The 13,100-nt window shown below is 37.6% G+C and overlaps 1 protein-coding gene across 1 annotated transcript in view; it reads left to right on the forward strand.

The window, feature by feature from the left end:
• Positions 1 to 490: 490 nt before the first annotated feature.
• CFTR (CF transmembrane conductance regulator) overlaps positions 491 to 13,100 on the forward strand; it is a 196,137-nt gene continuing 183,527 nt past the window's right edge. The window contains exon 1 of the mRNA XM_060020786.1: positions 491 to 617. Within this exon, the coding sequence (XP_059876769.1) occupies positions 565 to 617 (53 nt within the window). The 5' untranslated portion in view covers positions 491 to 564. The remainder of the gene's footprint in view (positions 618 to 13,100) is intronic.

The following is a 13,100-nucleotide window of genomic DNA, read 5'->3' on the forward strand; positions in this document are numbered from 1 at the left end:
CGGCGTGCCTTGGGTCTCGCGGAGCCTGGGGCGCAGGAGGGTCCAGGAGGCTCCCGGCGGACTGACTGGCGCTGCTTCCGCTGGTGGCTCCTTCTGTCTGGACCTGGAGAGCGGCCGCGACTGTCCCCCGCCTGCGGGCTGGGCTGGGGCCGGACGGTAGGTAGGGACACGGACCTGGAAGGAGCGCGCGCGAGGGAGGGAAGCTGGGAGTCAGAACCGGGAAAGGGTGGCGCGGAGCAGCGAGGGAGGGAAGGAGGCGAGAACGAAGGAGCGGGCGCGGCACGGACGCTGGGCGCGGACGGGGTGGAGAAAGCCGCTAGAGCAAATTTGGGGCCGGACCAGGCAGCGTCCAGCTTTTAACCTGGGCAGTGGAGGCGGGGGAAGGAGCGAAAGGAGAGGGGAGGTGTGTGGGGTAGGGGTGGGTGGGGGGAGTTGGAAGCAAATGACATCACAGCAGGTCAGAGAAAAAGGGGCGAGCGGCAGTCTCTGAGAAGAGTAGGGCGTTTGGCATTAGGAGCTCGTGCCCGGCCTGCCCCGGCAGGGACCCCGGTGCTCCCAGAGACCATGCAGAGGTCGCCTCTGGAAAAGGCCAGCGTCTTCTCCCAACTTTTTTTCAGGTGAGAGGGTGTCCAGCTGAGCTTTGGAAGCACACGTGCCCAGGAAAGAGGAGGACGCGTGTATGGGCTGGGTTTTGGGGAAAGTGGAATAGTTTTTTAAAAAGATGCGCTGTCATTCATTGCTATGGAGGAGAACGAGGATTTTGTGGAATAAGATAGAAAACATTAGGAAGAGATAAAAGAATAAACTGAAGCCGATTGTGTGAATAAAGAGCCTTAGCTTAACCCTGAAGTTTTAACTACTTGCAGCTGAAAATCACTCTCAAGACCCAAATGTGCTACTGTGCAATTGTCTCCTTAGATTTTTCTAAGAAACTTGTGAATTATAAACTTGTTAATAACAAATACTTACGTTTGGCCCCTATTTTTCCCTCCTTCATGCCTTGGAAACTTAGAAGTCTTCTTGGCTCATGTACTACAAGTGCCATGCCTGCATGTAGTAGGTGCTCAGAAAACACTTGTTGACTGAATTTTGAACGTTTATAGGGGAGAAATATAAAGTGGGTAATATGTGCTTAAAGTTTTTATTGTTATGATACTGAGTATATCTAACAAGTATTTGCCACAATTCCATTATTCTTTCTTTTAAGAATGAAAGCAAATCCTTCGAAATATCTGTTTTTAAAAAAGCCAATTCTACAAGCTATACATTTTAAAAGAGGGGTCAAAATTACCATGGAAATGTGAAACCATGGGAATAGGTACTGAAGTTAAACCAACTGACATTTAACAAATTGTACTCTTATCCTACTTTACATGTGATGAGCCATAAAAGCTTGTGAACTTCATCTAATGAGATTTTAAAAAATTGAGTCTAAGTTCAGAGTCTTAGGCAAAGTGTAGTTAGATGTAGCATTTCATATTTGAAGTGTTCTTTGGATACTGTATCTACTTTGTTTCTGTTATACTTGTATGAATGAATAGGTTCAGCTCTCTCATGGGATATTACTAATTCATAATTATCTAATGAATCAGCATACTTAGGTATCAGAAAAGTCAAATACATTAGAAATATGCTCATATGTGTGTGGGAGAAAGGAGCTTGGCTTTCACATCTTTCTAAAATGTTTTATTCTCTGAATGTGCAGCAAACCTGGAACTCAGGTGTTAAGGAGAGGGCATAGGCCGTAGAAGGAGAGCTCCTCCCTGTGGATGGGAGAGAAGGACTTTACTGTTTGGAATTGCCTCTTGGGTGGGTGTTTTCAGCACCTTTTGTTACTGCATCTGTATGAATGGAATTGTCTGTTGATCTGTTTTCCTGTTATTTACAAAATCAGAATGGTAATTGGTATAAATTGTAGCCTTTCTACTAGAGCACTTGGAGGAACCTAAATGCCATTCTGTCTAAAAATGCAGTTTTAAAAAAAATGCAGTTTTCAGAAGAATACATATCCCATGGCTACGTCTAAGTATAATACTAAGGAACTTTAAATTAGCTCATTGTTGATTTAAATTATATCACTGTTGGTCTATCAAAGTATTTTTTTCTTTTTTTAAAACAGATCACCTTACACATTTTGGTATAGTTTTAAAAATGCTCTCAGGTGGGTTTGTTAAAAAATAAATATTATAATGGCTACTAAATTTGTGAAGAGCATACTCAGTCCTGCTCTTCAAACTACTTTATAATAAGTTGCTCTAAGAATAGGTATATTTTTAAAAGTTAAGTTCCTACTATTTATAGGAACTGACATTCACCTAAAGTACCAGTGATTATAAACTTCCTTCTGGGTTGTAATTCTGAAAAGGTAAGAAACGTATTTTCTGTCTTCGGATTAGACAGTAGTCCTGCTCAGTGGTCCAGGGTTTTAGGCCTTGGATTCAGATTGCTTTGATTCAGATCCTGGATCTGCTACTTAGTAGCTCTGTGACCTGAGGCAAGTCCCTTAACATCTCTGTTTGTGTGACTTGACCTTTAAAACTTGGACACTAGTAGGACCGATGTCTTAGGGGTTAATCTGTTGAGAAAAATGCATGTACAGTCGTTAGCCTAGTAAATGTTAGCTGCCACTGTTATTATTATTAATTACCATATTTTTACATTCTTTACAATAGCACATACCTTGTTTATATAAAATATTCAATTCATTTTTGTTGAATATAATTTTATGACCATCTGTATGTGCAATGAATGGGCCTAGATGAGAATTTAATTTAGGAAAAATCTCGTCCAACATGGCATTACCAGATATACAGGGAAAAAGTCATATGCTTGTGTCATATGTTGTTAAATGCCTCAGAATTTAACTTTCTGAGTATGATCCATTCAGTTTCAGAGTCATAAAAGATTAAGCTGTTTGGTCTGGTTTATAGATTATATTAAATATCTCTTTTATTGTCTAGATTTTGTTACTGGGAAAACTAATAATGTTTAGGAAAAATTTAAGTACTTTTTTTTTTTTTTTTTTTTTTTTTTTTACACGATACGCGGGCCTCTCACTGTTGTGGCCTCTCCCGTTGCGGAGCACAGGCTCCGGACGCGCAGGCTCAGTGGCCATGGCTCACCGGCCCAGCCGCTCCGCGGCATGTGGGATCTTCCTGGACCGGGGCACGAACCCACGTCCCCTGCATCAGCAGGCGGACTCTCAACCACTGCGCTACCAGGGAAACCCTAAGTACTTTCTTAATTTTGCATGAATTTCACATCAAGTATGAAATTTGAAAGATATCTGAGGTGTCATAATGCATAAAATAATAATAATGTCAATATTATAAACATAACGTAAAAGAGAATTTCACCACAAAAATTCAAATAGTGTGTATCATGGAGACCAAGTTACATTGACTTAAAGCTTTTATGAAATACAAAGATGTTTTTAAACTAGAGGTGATATATTTGCATAGAATTTATAATTTATATACCAGTGCAATTGATTTACAAATGTTTACCAAGAGAGATTATGTTTTTCATTTTTGAGCAATTTGTCAAGTTTACATTTTCTAACTTTTAAAGGTGGTCATTCAGTTTGTTCTCTGTCTTCTCTCATGTCCTGAATTTCCCATATTCTCTTTAGATGTTAGATTGTGTACCAAACCATGTGTCAGATGACACAGCTTGAATTTTGGTCATGGTTTTCATACCAGAAGTCTAGATCTATACTTGAGGAATTGTCAGAGCCCCACAGAATCCATGTGTACAATGCCACAGTTTTCTTACTAAGACTGGATATAGGGGCCCCCAATAAATTCCACAGGTAAGTCTCAAGTAAGACCAAAAAGTAAACAAGGTTAGGCTCTAAAGTGGAAATTCAGCAAAGAGTCGAATATTGTAAGTCTCAGGTTAATAATAAGATAATTTAAGTTACTTTTGTAATCATTAAATATGAAGTAATGAGAGATTTTTAAATAAATACATTAGAATTTCTACATCAGGATGGACATGGTGGATCAAAGTAGCTACCAGTGAAATTCTGCCTTTGATCAGAATATTTTTGGATTCTTTTAATGCAATTAACTTTAAAACAGTATATAAATTTATTCTCATAAGTAGCTTCATTACCTTTTCTAGCCATTATTTTATAGTCATAGCTTGCTTTGGATTAAAAGTTATATTACCCAGACCAATCACTTGGACTTGCTTCTAAATGACTTTTGATTGTAGCTCAAAAAAGTATAAAGATTTTTCATCATAACTTGCTTTGTTAACAGCCAAGTGCTACTTAAGCTTAGGTATTATCATTCCAAAAGTGTATTGCAAACTTTAAAGATATTTCTTAATGAAGAGAAACGAAAGTGCTTTGAGCAACAGAAGATGATTACAGCAAGTATGTAATGAAAGACCCATAAAGATGACAATTTTGAAGAGGACCACACTAATTTGGTTATATAAATTACAGTATATGTAAAAAAAAAAAAACCCATCACAATGACTTTATATTTACATTTTATTTACTTTTTGCAAGATGTGAGGGAATCTAAAATTATGGCAGAGCCATAAGTATTTTTGCAGTTTGTTGGGGGTATTTATAGAAATGTTGCCAAGGGAGACCAGATGGCCACTCAAACAAGGGCCTGTTCCTATCCTGATCAATACACATATTGTATCTCAGGTTCGTCTCTCAGACAAGGCTTAGACTATCCAAATCAAAAGAAATAGATGCATAAAACAAAATGCCGGTATGAGTTGCACAATTCGTATTGATACGTACAGCTGCCAAGGGTCCCTCGATAGCATGAGTTCATTTAGTCAGTCAGTGGGCAAATGCCATCCAGTGAGGACAGCCCAGGGTTCCCATACATTCTCTTGGCTTTGTCTCTTGTAGGAATTGGAGGAGGCCACTTTGGGGACAGGGGCCCCTCTGGAACAGTGTTGCCTGAACACTGACAAATGTTGACTCCCTACACCGGTCCCCTAAAATTCCTTTCTACCCATCTGTCTTTTGCTAATCATGATTTTTATGATACAGTTCAGATTTGCAACTTGGGATATGTGTCAAGTTTGACTGATTTAACTCTCAGTTCTAAAAGTACCTCCTCTGCATGATATTACTAAAATTGTAATTATATTTTATTATATAAAATATATGTGTATATATTAAGTTTCTTCTAGTTCATTTTGCAAGTTTAAAAAATTCCTCCTTGGTTATGAAGTGTATTCCAATAGTTTTTATATGCTGGTTCAAATTATTACTCAACTCTCTGGGAAGATTCTTATATACTTATAACACATACCATACAGTGTAACTGTAAGATTCCATCCCTTGCTAAAGAAAGAAGTGGAATCAGCTGTCTTAACTAGTTCATTAATATTTTATGTTTGATGTGACTGTCAAAATATCCTCTAGAGCCAACTGATACACTAGGGAAATCATGGTTTTTCAGTTTTCCATTAATGTTTCATGGGAAGAAGTAGGAGTTAGTGTGATAATATTCAGTGCATAAATGTTAAAACTTGTTTAAAAGGCCCTTAAATGATCCCCAGTATAAAATGTATTATTATTATCAGTGTCGCTTCACAGGAACCTATAATTTCAGTGATAGAGCTACAATATAAGTATAGGATTGCAAAACCATCAGGGAAGGGTGTTAACCGTTTAGCGTGCAGCTATATGTTGTTTATCAAAACTTTAAAACCACCTCTGACTCAGCAGCAATTTTGGCAATTTTGATTCCAGTGATTCCTGACGCATCTGTGTAGGGCTCTTCCCTGGAGCAAAATCTCTGTGATGCAATGATGTCAAGAGGAGAAAACAGATTATGATAGAGGTCTGGTTGTTTGGGAACCCTGACTGAAGGCTTACTTTATAAATATGTTAACATTACTATTTCAGGTGCTTCTCTTCAGCTCCTAAGATTTTACCTTGTGGTTGTTTGAAAGTAAAATTAGCATTACAAAGTGGCTTTGCTATTGAACCTAAGAGTTTAGGCTTCTTTTTGCAAGAAAGCTGTAAAAATTCACTTAGATTGCTTGATGTAGAGAACGAATATATTCTTACAGAGCTCTGAATGATCTGTTTTCACAGCTGTATCCAAGCCGCAAGACTTGTCAAGTTTGCTATTCTTTGTGCAGCTCTGTTAGCTTATTACTATCTTTTGACATCAATGACTCTTTCAAATTGTAAAGCCCTGGATGTCAGGGCCTTCTATGACTTGTTTAGTATTCAGACCATTTCAAGACTCCTGCATGCAACAGTTTACTAAATATTTCTTTGTGATGATGATAATTCCATGGTGATCCATGGAGATTTATGGATATTGTAGTTTGCTGACATTCAACAGTCCTGTAATACAGCATTATTCTGATAAAGAGAGGTCAAAGTGAGCAGGACCCTGGACAGATTTTCTAATACTTAGAGTAATTATTCCGTGAAATATTTCTTATCTTCCTTTATAGCCAGGCCTTTGCCTTGCGGGAAGGCCTGCTTGCTAATTCCTTGCTTATGGGGTCAAGAAGTGATTTGAAGATTTCTGCTCAGTCCTTTTGGTTAAGATTCTTAGCTCTGAAACTGGACAACTGGGCTCTACTCTGATATAATCAGAGAATTCTCCCATAGGTTGCTTCAGAGAACTGAGTCAGAGCAATACTGGCTTTGTAGGTTATGATTCAGCACAGCTTGGAGGATACCTTAATTCATTAATTCACCACCTTCTGTATTCTATGAGAGGGATTTTGAAGGTTGACGTGGACAAGGAAGAAATTGGTGCTGCCTTCATGGAATGAGTTCTCTGAAACCCAGATTTTCAAGGGCTTATAGTAACTCTCCCTGGGCATCTAATCCAGTCTTAGACCGGTTAAGGAAGGCTTGCTGCAGGAGTGACTCTTGAGTTGGCACCTATCCAGACAAAAAGGGTAGGGCTGGGTTAGGAAAAATTTAAATACAGAAGTGGCAGACTGTGTGTAGCACTGGCAGCAAAAGCGAGCATGGCACCTTCAAAAGAGTCAAAGAAGTTCCCGGTAACTGGAGCATAAGATGTGTGACAAAGATTTGTGGGAGCTGGGTCTGGAACTCTAGCGAGGACCAGATCGTAAGGGGCTTGGTGACCTTTGTCTGGGCTTTATCATACTGAAAGTCAAAAGCCGTGGCTTTGTAGCAGGGGAGCAATGTGTCCAGTTCAAAACTGTTGCAGTTTTGCAAAAAACTGATGAAATGAAAGAGTAGCAGTTGGGATAGAGAGAAAGATGGATTTGAAAGACATTAGGAGGTAAAATCAACAGGTTTGGTAATTGATTAGAGGTGGAAAGTGAAGAAGAGAGAAGAATCAAGGATGCTGTCTAGATTTGCTGACATGGGTAGCAGTGGGTGGTGTTGACGCTTGCTGAGGGCAGAGGTTTCGGTTGGAGGAGGCATCTTGCGGGGGGAGGTGGAGGCTTATGAAGACTCTCAACTTCTTTTTGAGATGAAAAAGGAAATGATGCATACGGCTCAAGGCCAGGTAATATGATATTTGAAAACACTTTGAAGTGATTTAGAGCTTTAGGTGAGAGATATTTAGATGTCAGAGGTGACAGTCAGAATCGTAAATACATCCCTCACACTGTTCAGTAAAGTCCAGGGTGGTATCTAGGTAATAATTTAAAGTGCCGACTTTTTGAACTTTTTTGTGATATGGAGTCACCTGAGAGTGTGTCAGAAAAAAAGCAGCGGTATACTAGGGACAGCACTAGTTAAATTCTACCTAGAAATTCTACTTAGCACCCTCTGCTGCAAACCCACCAACTGATATATGAAGGGTCCCCACCCCACCATAACTTCACACATTTAAACAGCAGTTTTTACACAGCTGATTATTACGATCATAGACGTTTAAGAAGGACGTATGATAATTCACTGGGGCTTTAAGTATTGTCTGCGGTGATTGAAAAAAATATTGTCTGGAATACAATCTGAAAAAAATATAACTGAAAAAAGTAATGCATGATCATTAGCAAAAAGGTATTTCAAAGTTACAGAAATATATAATGTAGAACGTGTAAGCCCATGGGTAACACTGTGGTTTCAATATATATTTTAAACCCTAATTTAATACCTAATACCACTATTAAGTTTTGTTAATCTGAAAGAAGAAGATTCTCATACTCTTGAAAAGATTACATATCATTGTTTTATGTTAAAACTTTGAACCTGTTAAAGCACACAGAAATTTCTTAGCATTGCCTACATAGGTGCAGCTACCTTCTGCCCAACTTCACACCCAACCCCAACACCTAGTGAAATTCTTAACTGAAGTTCTTAACTTCAGAAAGGGACACAGGAGTTTCATCTGTTACCAGTCAGACCATTACGTGAAAATTAAGCTTAATAGGCAGAATCCTAGAGGTGCTGACAGCTGTGTTTCGAGGAGATTCTAGGCCAGACCTTGGAGCCCAGTATTGGCTATGAGAGCAACAAGAAACTGAAGCCACTGCTTGCCAGGATTAGCTATCCTCATAGAGGCAGCATACTGGAGAAACTTTATAGGAAGCTCTCTTTGCACATTTTATTTATTTTAAATATCTCTACGAACTCTGGAAAATAGAACAACAACAAACCTGTACTTTTTCAGCCCAAACCCATTGCTATCCTTTACATGAGGGGTCGGCAAACTTTTTCTGTAAAAGGCCAGGTAGTAAATATTTTCAATGTTGTGGGCCACATAGTCTCTGCCATTGTAGGGAAGCAGCCATAGACAGGATGCAAACAAATGGGCAGGGCTGCATTCCAATAAAACTTTATTTATGGGCACTGAAAATTGAATTTCATATAATATTTTTTTAAAAACTTCTATTGCAATAAGCTTCAGAATTTGCAGCTTTAAAATTACTTAGTTTTAAATAAAGATCTAGAAAAAATTTCAAGGCTCATTTGTAATTAACATTAGTGTATTCAATAATTGAGTAATTTTAAAAGTAAGTGAAACACTTAGACACGCAAAGTGGACTTTTCAGAAGAGGGAACAGTAGTTTAACATTAGATTAGATATTAACTTCTCAGAATAGTTTTGTCTTATAGGAACCTACTGACCATCTCTTCTTTACTTCTTTTTTGCGTATACATTTTTTTTATGCGTCCTTTAAGGTATAGGCTCTATCTTATCCATCTTTTGGTTCCAGCACCTGTCTGACTCCCTGGTGAATAGTAGGCCTTTAAAATATACTTGTTGGGGCTTCCCTGGTGGCGGAGTGGTTGAGAGTCTGCCTGCCGATGCAGGGGACACGGGTTCGTGCCCCAGTCAGGGAAGATCCCACATGCCGCGGAGCGGCTGGGCCCGTGAGCCATGGCTGCTGAGCCTGCGCGTCCGGAGCCTGTGCTCCGCAACGGGAGAGGCCACAACAGTGAGAGGCCTGTGTACCGCAAGGAAAAAAAAAAAAAAAAAAAATATATATATATATACTTGTTGAATGAATAAAACTTGACTAATTCAGTTTATGTTTATACTTCTAAAATTTAATTTTTGATGGAAATGTAAAAATTTACTTATAAATATGAAATTTTAAAAACTTTCCATTTGACTTTTCTGAAGATAAAATATCAATTTTGAATAAAAATTTTAGTTGCTTTACCAAATCCATGAATTCTAAAGTATAACAAAATAGGAAAATTTGGTTTTTTTGTTTGCTTTCTTGTGTGGGTTACAGGACTTTCTAGGAAAATTCTAGGTTAAGTTAGTACACTATTATTTTTCTTCAGAAGATCAATGCTTTGCTAAAGATGAGTTTTCCACCTGAAATATTTTTTCTCTTCAAATATCATGTGAGTATTCTGGGTGCCTGACAGTTTAATTTTAAAACAGATTATTTCAATGATTATTTCCAGAATTTCTTCCTAAATGTATATACCACAATCTAGTCTTAAAAAAAAAAAGACCTTAAACTCAAGTTAGTCTTGGACCTCTGAATACATTTTTCAAAGTAATAAATAAGCTGATGAAATATTTATTACCAGAAGAACTTCTCCCTTTCAATCAAAGATAGGGTTGGCTTCTGAAACACATTAGCCTCTTTTCCGTCGCTTTTCATCTGAGATCTATTAGAGTTAATCTCTCCTATCCATAAAAGTGAATGTATATCTTGTATACATGGACTGTGAACAAAAGTGCACAAATAAATCCCCTATGGATTAATTTGATTATGGAGCAAACTTGGCTCAACATCATTCATGAAGTTAAACAATAGGTAATTTCATAAATCAGTTTCATAAATAAGAGCATAAAATATATAATGACGCTGAGATCCAAAATTTTATTCACTGTATTAAGAGTTTATAAGACTGATGAAATTAAAGCTCCAATTCAGCCATCCCAATAACATCAGAGCTAAGGTTTTATGCAATTTTATTAGCTAGAAAGACAAGCACTGTAAAATGAACTCATTAATGTAAAAGTAATTTTTGAAATACTAATGTGATTTTTATTCATTCATTTATTCATGCATGCATGCCTTTATTCAGTATAAATGTTGAATCTCTGATATATTCCAGGATATAGCAGTTTGAAGGCTTAGGCCACATATCAAAACCTATTATACATTCTAATTATTCTTTTACTAGAATTTTCACATTGATATTTTTAATGAGACAATTTTATTTCTCTTTGGAGCAAAGGCCATCATATATATCTATAGATTTTCCCTTACTCCATTTAATGAAGGGGGCCTAAATTTTTTATTGATTTACCAAATGACTGAATAAAGGTCATCTCACATAAACTTTTCTAAAGTCAGCAGTATAATTCCTTGACAGCAAATATTGTTTGATGTATTTAAAAAATTTTTAAATACTTCCTATGAAATGTAAAGATAAGATCATTACATTTAGAAATGTATATTGGATTTAGTCCTTGAACACAGTCTTTGGATCCACCGAGGTGTTAACTTGTAACTTGGCAGCCTTTTTGAACTCTCATACAAGGTTTTGCTGATGCAATTGTTTCTGTTTCTGCCAAGGGTAGCAACACAACTCTTGTCTTTCTTGAGTCATGGTCTGTCACTCCAGCCACTATTACTGCAAAGTAGAGTTAGATTCTGGGGTTAGTAGACACGTATGTTATTATTAAAAAACAATGAGTTGCCAAATCTCCTATCAATGAAAATTTGATCAAAGTTTAGTTATTCTGTTGGAAAAGAAATCTAGCTAGAAACAGGATTAAGAAATTCTTTTTTTTTTCTTTTGGCTGCATTGGGTCTTTGTTGCTGAGTGTGGGCTTTCTCTAGTTGCGGCGAGCAGTGGCTACTCTTCGTTGCGGTGTGCAGGCTTCTCACTGCGGTGGCTTCTCTTGTTGCGGAGCACAGGTGTGTGGACTTCAGTAGTTGTGGCATACAGGCTCAGTAGTTGTGGATCGCGGGCTCTAGAGCGCAGGCTCCGTAGTTGTGGCGCACCGGCTTAGTTGCTCTGCGGCATGTGGGATCTTCCCAGACCTGGGCTCGAACCCGTGTCCCCTGCACTGGGAGGTGGATTCTTAACCACTCTGCCACCAGGGAAGTCCCAAGAAATTCTTTAGGTAAAAACTTATGCTCTTAAAATTAGAAGCCCTTCATAAATATCAGTATTTTCTATAGCTTTAGATAAGTGCTTCTCAAATTGCCAGTCACCTGCTCAAAAAATATATTAAGATAGATCTATGTATCTATAATATACCTTACATTAAATATGCAGATTCCTAGGTCCCACTCCATACCAACTAAATCCAGAATCTCTGGGAGAGGGCAACTATAATCCTGGTTTTTTGTTTCCTGTTTGTTTGTTTGTTACATTTCAGGTGATTCTTTTTGCATACTAAAGTCTAAAAGCCATTAAGTTAATCTTAAGAAAGTGGGTTTAAATGGCCCAACTAGTGCTTTTCAACCTTAATGAAAGATTGGAAAACTGCAGATTTGAGGACAAAAACCAGGATTCTACCACATAATCATAAAACGTGGGATATGGAGGTGATTCCATCTTCTCCCAGCTCCACTAAACTTCTCTTTCCTAAAATTCTTCTTTTTTAAAAAAAATTTTTTTTATTGCAGTATAGTTGATTTACAATGCTGTGCGAGTCTCTGCTGTACAGCAAAGTGACTCAGTTATACACATACAGACATTCTTTTTTTCATATTCTTTTCCATCGTGGCTTATCACAGGATATTGAATACAGTTCCCTGTGCTATACATTAGGACCTTGTTGTTTATCCATTCTAAATGTAATAGTTTGCATCTACCAACCCCAAACTCTCAGTGCATCCCTCTCCCTTGGCAACCACAAGTCTGTTCTCTATGTCTATGAGGCTGTTTCTGTTTTGTAGATAGGTTCATTTGTGCCATATTTTAGATTCCACGTATAAGTGATATCATATGGTATTTGTCCTCTTTCTGACTTACTTCACGCAGTATGATAATCTCTAGTTGCATCCTAACATTCTTCTTTTTTAATCTTAGGATCCAAGGAAGAGAATTTTGAAAGTTCAGATTTTTTTTAAGCAAATTAACAATAGAAATATAGATATCGTTCAACTTGCCACAGAATTCAAAATTTCCTCTTAAATAGTTCTTGAAATCTGCAGTTTTGCCTCCGGTATCTCCTAACATCTACTAAGCACTTTCTATGTACCAGGGATTATACGTATTATCTCAGTGAATTCTTCAAATAATTTTAGATAGAGTCTACATGTAAGAAATATGTAGTTTAGAAAGATTAAAGAGCTTATATAAGGCCACCCAGCTAATTACTGTGAAGTCAAGACATGAACTTACATTGATCTCTAGAACTCTTAACCAGTGTATCACACTATCCAACAATCTAGAATGGAATTGGTAAATTATATAATTTCACTTAATTTTGTATATAGGTTTTCTTAATTTCTTGTCTCTGAAATTTATTTTTGATACATGTATTATAAATAATATTATTTAAATAAGGCATTAGACTCTGTTCTTCTTGGAAGTGCCAGGAGCATGCCCTCTGACAGTGTTTTGCATGGATCTGTAAGACAAACTACTTGAGGTGGAGAGAGGTGAAGAGGGAAGGATGGGGAGGGGAAGAGAAGGGTCTTGTCTTAGATTAATGAGGTCTTTAAAATTCTAAATGTCCAGT

The sequence above is a fragment of the Delphinus delphis genome, chromosome 9 (genome assembly GCF_949987515.2).
Source record: "Delphinus delphis chromosome 9, mDelDel1.2, whole genome shotgun sequence".
NCBI classification, from domain to species: Eukaryota; Metazoa; Chordata; class Mammalia; order Artiodactyla; family Delphinidae; genus Delphinus; species Delphinus delphis.